This window comes from Myotis davidii, unplaced genomic scaffold (assembly GCF_000327345.1).
Source record: "Myotis davidii unplaced genomic scaffold, ASM32734v1 scaffold135, whole genome shotgun sequence".
NCBI lineage: Eukaryota > Metazoa > Chordata > Mammalia > Chiroptera > Vespertilionidae > Myotis > Myotis davidii.
This window is the reverse complement of record NW_006289813.1, coordinates 8,194,549-8,206,637: the sequence shown is the minus strand read 5'-3', so window position 1 is coordinate 8,206,637 and position 12,089 is coordinate 8,194,549. Positions and strand designations below refer to the sequence as shown.

At 58.0% G+C, this 12,089-nt stretch overlaps 1 protein-coding gene across 1 annotated transcript; it reads left to right on the top strand.

Annotated features, from left to right (window-relative positions):
* Positions 1-151: 151 nt before the first annotated feature.
* TPPP (tubulin polymerization promoting protein) lies at positions 152-12,021 on the top strand. The gene is made up of 4 exons (XM_006762454.2): positions 152-629; positions 1,807-2,127; positions 9,194-9,347; positions 9,623-12,021. The coding sequence occupies exons 2-4, from the start codon at positions 1,811-1,813 to the stop codon at positions 9,815-9,817; spliced, it is 666 nt and encodes a 221-aa protein (XP_006762517.1). The 5' UTR covers positions 152-629; positions 1,807-1,810; the 3' UTR covers positions 9,818-12,021.
* Positions 12,022-12,089: the final 68 nt, after the last annotated feature.

Below are 12,089 nucleotides of genomic sequence, written 5' to 3'. Positions count from 1 at the left end.
GGGGGGGGCTTGCTGTTGGTTCCCTGGAGGGCTGGCTCAGCCCCAGACACTGAGCGGGGTGTGTGGGGGGGGGCAGGGGGGGAGGAGCCCTGGCTTCCCCCATCCAGGTTCTTGCTATAAAATAGTGCTGCTAGGAAAGTTGCAAAATACAGAAAAGCACAAGAAGAATGCCCACAGTTCCGACACCAGAGCCAGCGATCTCCAATGCACTCAGGGGTGCTTTCTTCTCACGAAACGGCGCTTCCTGGACCATGCACTGAGCTGGAAGCATCACAGGAGGCTTCTTCCTCTTTGACCAAGTTGAACGCACGTGCACATTCCCATAAGTCAACTCATGCTTCTTGTAACTGCTAAGCCAGGTTTCCTTCCTGGGCACCGAGTGCTGAAGAGATGCTCAGCCGACCCCTCAAGAAACTCCTGTTTCAGACAGAGAAATAGTGTCAGTAATAAACCTGGAAGCAATTCTGCTGCCACCTGACTCTTCACTTTGGCACTGGATTCCTTGGGGGGAAAGCGCTCCTGCCCCGCCCCTGAGCCCTGTGGGAAGCCGGAAGTGCTGTCCAACTCTCACTCACACCCAGAGCAGCTGTGCTCCATCACCGGGGGTCCAGGATCTCTCTCAGCAGCAGGTGCACTTTTTGCGCCATCACAGAGGATGGGGGACAGAGTGGGTCCACAGCCAGTCCAATGGTGGAGGGCATTTGACTTTTTGGTGTTGAATCTGTAGTTTAGCAGGGCCACCAGGACCCCCCACAATGCCCAGTCGCCCATCTTCCTCTGTCCTAAAGGGTGTTGAGAAGATAGATTGACGAGGTTGTTCAGTGAATGGCAGAGCTGTGAGCAAGCTTGCACAGACTACCCCTGGATTGTGTGTTGTGCGCCAGTGGGTCCCGGGTTCTGTGCTCTCATTGAGACCACCAGTGACCTTTCTCAGGGAGGCAGACAGAGATGAGCCACTCCTTAGGGACCCATGGGGATCTTACATGGGGCTGGGCATCTCGGGGTCTTGCCCTGGCCGTGGCCTGATGCAGTGGGAGGCTGCACGGCTGCATTGTGTCCTGTGCTCATGAAACCCGCTAGAGGCAGCACGGGCTCCTATCTTTTGAGCCCCCAGGGACCCAGCCCAGCTTTGGGGATCTGGCACCTCACAGAGGCAGAGCCTCACGGGAAGGTCAGTGCAGACTCCCCATCTCCCCACACAGGACCCTCAGTGGTGGCTTTCCCCCAGTGCATGCAGTCCCCCCCCCCAACCCTGCGCTTGGCTGACACCCTGGGGTGTTCCTCTCCCACTCACAGGGGGGCAGCAGGCTCAGCCCTGAGGTGAGGGTAGCAGCCAATTCTGGATACCCCCTCCCCAAGGATGGCATCACTCTGTGGACCCCAGGAAGGATGTCTTTCTGGGGAGTCACCCAGCAGGTGTTGCCCAGGGAGGAGACCGTGATGGGGGAGTGACAAGGAAGGGGCCCTGAGCTCCAGGTGTCTGAGCTGGGTGCACTACCCATGGCCCTGCCAATTGTGGATGGCTTTGACTATTTGGGGTCCTTAACCCAGCAATGGCTGGTAGGGTGCTGGTGCTTGCGGGGCAGTGTCGTGTTCAGCAGCAGGACAAGTGCTCACCATCCTGCTGTGGCCCCTGGGCAGGGGTTCTGCCCCCTCATGCCCAGGGCTCGGCTCCAAGGGGCCCCAGGGGCCCTGCTACATCCTGGGTGCCTGCCAGCCTCTTGTCCTGTGAGTGAGTTGGAGGAGCCTTGGGCAGCGGCCCTGAAGAAACAGAATAACCCCTTTCTTCTCTCCTTTCTCCACCAGAAACATGGCCGACAGCAAGGCCAAGCCCACCAAGGCTGCCAACAAGACACCCCCCAAATCCCCAGCGGACTCTGCCAAGGACAAAGCAGCTAAGAGGCTGTCACTGGAGTCAGAAGGTGCCAACGAGGGGGCAGCTGCCTCGGCCCAGGAGCTCAGTGCCCTGGAGGAGGCCTTCCGGCGGTTCGCGGTGCATGGGGACACCAGAGCCACCGGGAAGGAGATGCATGGCAAGAACTGGTCGAAACTGTGCAAAGACTGCCAGGTGATCGACGGGAAGAACGTGACTGTCACCGACGTGGACATCGTATTCAGCAAAATCAAGTAAGTGAGCTGGGCTCTCTCACCACACAATCAGCTTCCCGAAGGCCTGTGGTCAGCCAGGCCGCAATCCAGGGTCGCTGGTGGATTTTGTATCTTAACGGGCTATGAGGAAGTGTGAGGCTTCAAGATCCTTCCCTTCCCAGAATCAGATGCCCAGGGATTGGAACCAGAGCAGGCTGCCTTGGGGTTAGCTGGGACCGGGGGAGGGAGCGCTGCCCTGCCCTCGGGAGTTTGGAGGGGTCTCAGTGGCAGAGCTCCTGTCCCACTATGGGCTGAGCCTGAGAGGTGCTGCTCTGAAGCCTGTCCCCCAGGTCTGACCTGCATCTCGCCTGCCCCTGCCCGCGGCCCCTCTGTGGGGCTCCCCTTTCCTTTGGGAATGATGGCACGTGAAGAGTGTGGGTGACAGAGCAGTTAGCACCTGAGTATTCAGCTGTGGCCCAGTGACTGTGAGCAGTATGCTCGTGTGCTTCCTCATATGCACATACATCTGTGTGCATGCAGGTGTATGTTCCTGTGCATCTGTGGAGACACGTGTGTGTGTGCATGTACATGTGCTCCTGTACACATCCTTTCTGCTGGACATTGGGAGCGTATCCAGGAAAGGTTACACACACCCGCTTCCCTTTCCACCGGGCATCTCTGGGGCATGAAAATATTCTCCTGCCCTCCGCACCCATGAGCACACGTGGGGAAATTAACAGCACCCCAAGGCCATCAAGCATCCAGCTCTCTCTATCCAGGTCATACTTGTTGCTAGAAAATGGCTTTATTTCAGTTTATTTTTGTCCTATGTCCATTGAGGCTGGTGTGATCCTTTAATTATATGTTGCTGTGACCTTACCATGTTTCATCTCAGATGCCCTTGCGCCCTCCCTGCTGATGGCCTGGCTCCTCCCTCCCTCCATCCTCCTCTGAGATCAGAGGCAGTGAAAAAGAGTTTTTCTTTGCACCCCCAGAGCCTATGACTTCATGTCCCCACTTTTCTTGTGGAAATGTCTGGTGTATCTCCATCATGGTGAGGTCTCCCCAACTCCCCAGCCTGACATACCATCCAGACAGCCATGCCAGGAGGACGGGCGAGTCATCATGGAGACACGGGCCAGCCCTCCTGGGGTTGGCTCATTCCCACCAAGTGGGAGGTTGCACGGGGTGGCCTGGCTGGGGCAGGGTAGAGGTGGCCCCACAAGTGGTCCCTGAGGGCCAGCCATCAGGACCTAGTCACCACCAGCACAGGAGACTGGCATTCGCCAGGTAGAGGGACTCGGCCTCTCAGTCTCACCTGAACAGGTGGAGGAACATTGCAGATTTACTACAGTTGGGCCAGAGCCCCAACAACATAATAGCACAGGGTGTGGGATCCTGGTGGACGATCCATTTCCTGTGAGCCTGTGCCTTCTCAAAGCCTAGGGTTAGAGGAGGGTGTGGGGCCAGGAGTTGAAGGAAGGGGTGGATGCAGGTAAGGAAGTGGGATGCAGGTGAGGAAGAGGAGGAGAGCACAAGTGTGGAAGGGAAGAGGAAAGTGGGAACCTGTGAGGTGGAGCAGGAGCTGGGCCAGGTGAGGAGGAGGAGCTATGGCAGGGCCTGGGATGAGGCCCAGCATGGGCCCTCTGTCCAATTCTTGGGCAGGTTCTCCAGGCCTTTAGCATTGGTCTTTGTAAACCCAGTGTGTCCAGGAGAGAAAGAGGGACAGACCCAGGAGCAAAGGAACCCCGAGAGCTGTGTCTGTGGGGGGATGTTACGGAAGGGCTGGAGGCAGGTGAGATGAGTGTTGTGTCCAGGGACAGGTCACCCCACCAAGGAGTGCCACAGGTTCCCACACCCTTGGCACTGGCCTAGACATGCAAAGTGTTGGGGCAGGTGGGGACAATTCTTCTTTCCTCGCTCTTAATTCCTTCTGCAGTAAGTTGTTAACAAGCTATTGCATGCAGGCATGTGCACACGTGCACACATATGTATACACAGACCTGCCTGTGCGCATGAGCTCACAGTGCACGTGCACGCGCACACACACACACACATGCACAATACATGCAGGTGCACACAGGTAGAACTCAGGCTGCCCATATATCCTTGCAGGGGGAGAGGTAGCAAGTGTGGTGGTGGTTCGTTCAGAAGACAGTTGCCCTGGATGAGCCCAGAAACCCTGTGTGCAGGAGGCATGTGCACCCCATTACCCACATGGGGGGCACTGGCTTCAAGGAGTGAGTAGGCACCAGGAAGGACTCCATCTGCTCCCCATGCCGATCCTGGGAGGCAGTATGTCAGCTGTTTGGACTCAGGGTTGAGGCATGGACCTTAGCTCCTGGGCATGATGGGCCTCCCATTGCAGAGCCCAGGACTATTTGTGGTCCCCTGGTGTCCCTGCCTCAGGTCACTTTGGGGGACATGGAATGGGAGAATGGGTAACTGTGGCCTGGCCCGGTGAGGGGTTGTGACCACTACACAGTGAAGACCAGTTTGTGGTGGCTACAGGGGCCCCCAGAAGGGAGCAGGGAACCCCCTGCCTGGATGGCTTTCTGGGTACCACAGGTTACAGTAGGAGGGACTCACGCCCTTGTCCCTGGGCAGGAGAGGTGGACAGTGCCCTGGGTAGGGTCACAAGATCCTGCAGTACGGGCCGAGACCTCAAAGTTGCTGACTTGGTAGAGAAGAGCAGCTCTTCTGTTTGGGGGTGGTTGCCAGGGCTCTGGGCGGTGACGCCAGCCAGGGTATCTGCAGCCTTTGTTTAGGTCCTGTAGCCATGGCAGTGCCTGTTTGTTTTGATGTTACTATGTGTTAAATTTTAAACAAATTTCTTGCAGCTCTATACCAGGTCTAGATGGAAGACTATTGTTACCTAGACAAAGACTCCGACATCCTCCACGCCCCAAAGGACAGATGATGGTCAGTCTGAAAGATTAATTAATCAGGACCTCATATGCACAAGCAGGAGGGTCACCCTGACAGTCCCATTTGAGGGGCCATGGACGGCACCATCCCCTTCCATCCTGTATGCATGTGTGGGGTCAGGCATGTGGTTCCCACCCTGTAGGTGGAGGGGACAGACCAAGGGGGCAGAGGATGGCGGGGTCTCTGCTGCAGCCTCTCCTGACCCATGTACATGCCTGTCTGGTGGGTGCTGTGTGCATGCAGAGAAAACAACCTGTTTCTCGTGACCCTAGTGCAGGGAGGCAGCTCAGCCCGTGTCTGGCATCTGGGTCTCAGGTTAGAAGGAAGCAGGTGGTGGGGCTCCCTGTCACTGAAGACTTGGAAAGCTGCCCCCTTCTTGCCACACACACTACAGTCAAAGCTCGGACACACGGGAATTGCCTGAAGCAGGGGCTCCTGGGCCATGGGTGTGCACCCCAGAGGCTCAGCATAGAAGCACAGGCCTGGGGCCTAGATGCCATCCAGTGGTGTCCAGAGCCCAGAGCAGGCTGAGCCCATAGTAGGAGCCCCAGCAAAGCTCGAGTGTGGGGTGGGGTGTCACCGAGAGCTGATATGGCCACACTCCAGGAGGAAGGGCAGCCCCTGCCCCTCCCTCCAGGCTGGCAGTGCGGTTGGGGCATTGGGGTTGGTGCACCCAGTCCCCCCCACTGTGCTTTCAGCTTCATGTTGGGGTCTCCCAGTGTCAGAGTGGCTGTGGTGGGAGTGCTTCTCTGTGGGGCCCTCTGGTGACCACTGGCAGCAGTGCAAGGCGTCCACTGGGCCTCTGGGCTCTGCCTCTCCCAGGGTAAGTCCAAGCCGCCTCAGGCTTGGACCAGGCAAACACGAAGTTAGGGTTAGGAAGAACCCTGAGGGTGTTTTCTCCTCCTTAGGGGAAGTAACTGAATGTGGTGGGCGGGAGTGGGGGGCAGGTCACAGCTGTCCCTTCAGGCAGGTCGGGGCCATCTGCAACCAGACCTACGATTTGAGTGGCTATCAGCTGGGCCTGCACTCGGCTCTGCACCTGCTGGGGCCCAGGCAGGCAGGGTGGTCAGTGGAGGGAGTGGCCCTGGGCAGGGGTGAGGGCGAGTGTGTGCCAGGAGAGCCCTCCACGAGCATAGCAAGCAATCCTCCAGGCAGGGCTCCCCAAGGGGTGCATCTCCCCCAGACAGCTCCTCCAGGTGCCACCACATCTCGCTGGCCCAGGGGATGATGGGAATGCTACCGAGGCTCCCAGCTCTCTGACCTTCATCAGTGTCTTAGGTCTCCCCTCGACACCCCACTTCCTGCCCACAGTGGCATCCTGGCTGCTCTCTGGACAGGCCACCAGGTCCCAGCTGCTGCTGGTCAGGGGAGCCTGGGAGAACCAGCACTTTCTCTGGCTCTCCAACCCCTCCACCCTCAATGGCCCAGTAGGCTGGACGCTGCCCCTCAGAGAAGGGCCTGGGAGAGTGCAGTTCGCTCTGATACTCGAAGTTGCTGGCAAGGAGGGCACGGGGTCACGGTGGGTGCTCCATCCTGGGTGCATCCTGTGTGTTGGCCCTGGAGACACACAAGCCTGGGTCTGCCCTGGGAGGGCTGAACTGGCCCGCGTGTCCCTGGGTGGCCTTCAGGAGCAGCTCGCCCAGCCCCTCCCTGCTTGCCCTGGGTTGGGCCTGGAGGCCCAGGGGACGCAGGGGCCTCACGTCTGGCTTTCCAGCAGAACAACAGCCTCTGAGCAGGGCTATGGGGGGTGGGGGGGAGGGCTGTGGGGACACCGCTGTGTGCACTTGGGAACAGGCTCGCTCTGTGTGGACTGCAGCGTGATGTGATCCCGTCCCCGGGGAAGCGCCTGGCATTGTCACTGTAGAACTCCCTGGGGACTCTCTCAGCAGTAGGGCACCAGATTCCCTGGGGAGGGCTCCAAGACCCACCCATCGGCCACAGAGGTATCCTGGGGGACACCTGGCTCAGCCAGGTGGAGCGGCCAAGTCAGGGACCTGGACCAGTGTGTCAGCCCAATCTGAATGCGCCCTTTGATGGGAGTCCCTGTGGGCCACCCCCCACCCTGGCCGGAGTGACTCACCCTGGTGGCGCCTGGTGCCGCAGTGCCCAGAGAGGGCCGTGCGCTCTAGCGGCTGGTCACCGGGCCAGCATCAGGCCTGATGTCCACATGCCAGCCTGGGCAGGCCGTGAATAGGAGACAGGAGTGCCTGTGACAGCCCAGGACAAACAGAGGTTACCCACTAGCAGGGTCAGGAGTAAGACAAGAGTCTGTGTTTACACCATTCCAGGCACCCCAGACTGAGGGCAGCTTCCCTGGAATGCCCTCCGTGCCCACAGACTTTGTGCCTGTGGATGCTGTCTGAGAGCTTTGAGGGGCAGAGCCCACCGCCAAACACTGTGGGTCTAAGGAAACCCCAGTCCAGCAGTTACCCAGCCCCTGCCCTGTGATCCTTGTCCATGCATACGCCCTCGGTTCAGATGGCTCTGAATGTGCCTGAGGGCCCCTCCCTCCTGCCCGAATGGTCTCCCTGAGGGTGAGGTTGGGCTGCAACCTCCAATCAGCAGTCTCCTGCCTATGGGCCTGTCAATCAGCATGGCCCGGTCTTCAGACAAATGTGTAACGTGGGAGGGAACCCCTGTCCTTGCTGGGGGCATGCTTGTCCATCCATTGCTGAAGGCAGGGGCTGTTTCTGGGTCTTGGTGACTATGAGCAGAACTGTGAGTAGGGAGGCAATAATGCATGAGCTTGTCTTCATTGCTCTTGAGTGAGAACTCAGGAGTGGGTCTCGGGGTCATGCCATAGGTGTGACCTTTAAGAAACTGCCAGACAGCCTTCCACAGTGGCTGCCACGCTGTGTCCCCACTGGCTGCGTCGGACGGAACCCCAGAGCCCCGCATCTCCCCAGCACCGGGGATGTCGCCACAGTCCTCTAGTCACTGGGGCCCCCTGCGGGTGTACGGCGTCTCCCCTGGAACTGACGAGGTGGTCTCTCCATGTGCTTGTTTGCCACCCACCGATCTTGGTGAAGTGTCTGGTTCAAATATTTCTTCTTCTTGTTGCATTTTCAGAGTTCTTCATGTATTTTCAATACAGTCCTTTATCAGACATGTTGTGCGAGTATTTCTCCCAGTCTGTGGCTTGTCTTTGCATTACAGTGTCTTTTGAATAGTTATAAAATTCACCCTTTTTTTTTTGGATGGACTGTTTTCTGGTCTCATTTCTAAGACATCTCTGTCTAACCAAGGTCATAAGTATTTTCTTAGATGTTGTTCCAGAAGTTCTATAGTTTTAGGTTTATAATAAGTTTAGACTGACCCACGTTAAGTTAGCCTTGGTATATGGTGAGAGGCACAGATCGGAGCTCATTATTTTACGTGGATGTCCAGTTGGTGAAAGGTGATCCTTGCTCCGTTGAATAGCCTTTGCTCTTTTGTGGAAAACATGTTAGCCATTTTGAACTGGGGAAGATGCCGTCAAATGGCAAAAATGCTTTTTTAGTTAAAATGATAAAAGGTGAAAAGCCAGTTTAGAGCGTTGGACTGACCTCCCATGGGAAACTCTGTGCTGTCACTGGTGCGTCTGGATGAAGGGTTGCACGCAGCCCCTGCCCAGCCCTGGGGCTCACCTGTGCTGCTCATCTGGACTGGCACTGGTCAGGCTGCGTGGCCTCTGGGCCGGGGGCAGCAGGGTCCTGGGTGGTGGGCCTGATGTGCGGGCCCTGGGCACACCTTGCCGGGTATCCTGGGAGTGCCCCCTCTTGTCCCTGGGTGGTAACAATGACCCAAGACTGCCTGCCAGCCAGGGCCAAGGCCTCTTCCCTGTGGTTCGGATTTGACGGGCTTCTCACCCTAACTTTCCTTTGAAAGTCCTCCCAAGTGGAGGCCACACACATGCCCCATTTAGAACCAGACAACGGCTCTGTTTTAATGTCCAGTTGTTCATAAAGGATGTGCTTCCTTTAAGCTTTTTTCCAAGACAATTTATATTTGCTGCTGTTGCCAATGGCAACGGACTGTTGGGGGTAAACACTGCAGGGGGAAGGGCATGTTCTGTGTTTTAATGTTAGGCTCACTTTCTGGTGTGGGTCCCCCGATGTCAGTGGATGCCCAGGCAGGGTTAGGGTTCCCCAAGGTCACTGGGTCCTGGGTCCAGTGCCCAAGTCCCCTCTCCCTGCAGGGGCAAGTCCTGTCGGACCATCACGTTTGAGCAGTTCAAGGAGGCGCTGGAGGAGCTCTCCAAGAAGAGATTCAAGGACAAGAGCAGCGAGGACGCCGTGCGAGAGGTGCACAGGCTCATCGAGGGCAAGGCCCCCATCATCTCAGGAGTGACGGTGAGCGGGGCCACTGGGCGGGTCCCTCGGGAAATGGGGTCCATGGGGTCATGGGGACAGACGGCAGTGGCCTAAAGGCGGGGTGAGAGCCTTACTCCCCAGTGTGGGCTGGCCCAGGCCACCTCCCCGGACTAAGTTGAGAGTGGATTCCAGGAGCATTAGCACCCTTTGTGGTCGGGCCTAGCCCCTTTGGTTCCCCTCTCTGGCTCCCTGACATACCCATTCTTTCTCCTGTGGTGTGACGGCAGTTAACGTCTCTCCCTCCTCTCCCGCAGAAAGCCATCTCCTCGCCCACCGTGTCACGGCTCACGGACACCACCAAGTTCACAGGCTCCCACAAGGAGCGCTTTGACCCATCAGGCAGGGGCAAGGGCAAGGCCGGGCGCGTGGACCTGGTGGACGAGTCGGGCTACGTGCCAGGCTACAAGCACGCGGGCACCTATGACCAGAAGGTGCAGGGGGGCAAGTAGCCAGTCCCCCGGGGACAGGGCCTTCCTCCTTTGCTGGCCCCACATCACCTCACACTTCTTTACATTCCTGGGCTCACTGGGGCAGAACTCAGACGCTGGGGTGGAGGGGCTGTGGGTGACTCCCAGACCTCCTCCTGCCTGGAGCCCCGGCACGCTCCTCTCCTACCCCAGGTGCAGCCCCTGAACTCACTGACCTTCCTCTAATGCACCTGCCTCATCCCACGTTGGCAAGTCCACGGATGGTCATTTCCAAAGTGTTTCCTGGATCCAGACCACACGGGTCACCTGGTTTGCAGGTGAAAGGGGTGTTTTGAAGGAACAGGTGGGACAGACCCTGCCAGAGGTGATGCTGACCTCCTGACCAGCAGACCTGCCCAGGAACCATGAGGGCAACATGCACTAATGCACTAACCAGCAGCACCAGGGAGATGACGTGAACCTTGAACAGGACACAGGGACGTCTCTGAGGCCTCCGTTCAGATGTGCGACACACAGGTGCATGCTTACACACGCACAGACACATTCATGGACACATGCTTACACATGCTCATGCCCCCCCTCCCCACATCCACTCACACACACATGCTTACACACACACGCCCACCAACCAGGTCTGTGCCGAGGACAGTCATGTGAGCGAAGGCTGGTGTGCGAAGGAAGGTGAGCCCGTGAAAGAATGCTCCACAGGAGACCAAAGGAAAGTGATCTGAAGTGTGAAGTTAGACGTTTTTAAATTGGACACTAAGGACAGGTCATTTCATTTTGCTTTTTAAAGAAAAGAAGAAATCAGAAGAAACAGTGACTGTGTATTTATTCCCAGAGCGGATCAGGGAAGAATCAGAATATCCTGTGTCTGACTCTCTCTCCCTGTTGGCCCTGTTGGCCCTGAGGCTCCCCCACAGACAGGTGTGTGATGGGGCATCTTCTGCCTGTCCCTGTTCTGAAATCAGGGCCTCGAGGCAGCAGTCACCGTGGCTACTCCCTCTGCTCACAGTGCAGCACAAATCTCTGCGGCTCCAGCCTCTGCAGTTAATTCTTGCCTCTCTTAACTCTCCCGACCCGGGAGTGCAGGAAACTGCACAACAAGACCAGGCCAGGGAGGGCCTCCCCCAAAGGCCCACACATATGCTGGGGTCGGCGGGCGCTTGCACAGTGGCCACAAGGCAACACTCCATTTGCATAAATGCAGCCACAGCCTGGTGCGTCACCTTCTGGCGATGTGGTCCTGGAGCCGGTCCTGGGAAAAGCCCACGGCAGTCTCAGCAGATGCTTCCACAGCCAGTGTCTGCTCTGCACTGCTTCCTGGTCACGGCCTGGCCCAGCACGGGTGGCTGAAGCATGGACCAGCACTGCCACGGCACATGGGCTGGTTACCGCTGGGGCTGGGGAAGGCTCAGGGCCAGCATCTCCAGCTGTGTCTCACCTCACCATCCCCCTGTCCGCCTCTGTGGACAGCTTCACTCGGAGGTCCTGGGAGCTCACAGCGTGTGGCATTGGAACCCAGGGGATGGAGTGCAGGCTCTGAGGGCCACTTCTAGGGCTAATCTCACCATTGTCTCGCAAGTTTCTAACTTGGGGATCCTAAGCTGCCAGCAAGGCTACTCTGCAGTGAGGAAACTGAGGACCAGGGGCTGGGCAAAGGCAGGCAGGATGCCAGTCCCCACCCTGTGCCTCCCTCCTCCCCCAGGCTGGACCTTTAGGGGAAACCCCAAGGCAAGAGTAACCTGTGGAAAAGTGTCTGAAGACAACTGAACGTGCAGTGTTTCTTGACAATAAGCTGATCACAAACCACAGCCCTCGTGTTCCAGCGCTGGCGAGGTTTCCTTCCGTGGCCACATTTCCCCCCAGGCCTGGCGGCACTGCCATGGGGGCATGGCGTGGGCTCCTGGTCAGGCTGCTTTTCTCCTGCCCCTGGGCAGCCCCGTTCCCCTCGTCACAGACACTGGAATCGGCAGGGCCTCGGCCACATGCACGCTGGCAAAGGCTGCCCACGCCACAGCCCACAGAGGCAGATGTCACCTGGGCCTGGCATGGGTGCAGGCCCTTCTCAGCCCTTCCTTGCCTGCTGGACCCGGGAGAGAGGTGCCGGCACCAGGACAGGTGTCCTGTCCCAGAGCACTGTCTTCAGGCAAGAACAGCTCCACACGAAGGTTCCAGCCTCCGACGAGGGCCAGCTGCCGGAGCACCCTGGGAAATGGGGTCTGAGCAAAAGAAACGTGAGTCTGTCCTCCGACCCCGTGGCAGCCCGTGCTTTCTCCCACGGTGCCGCCTC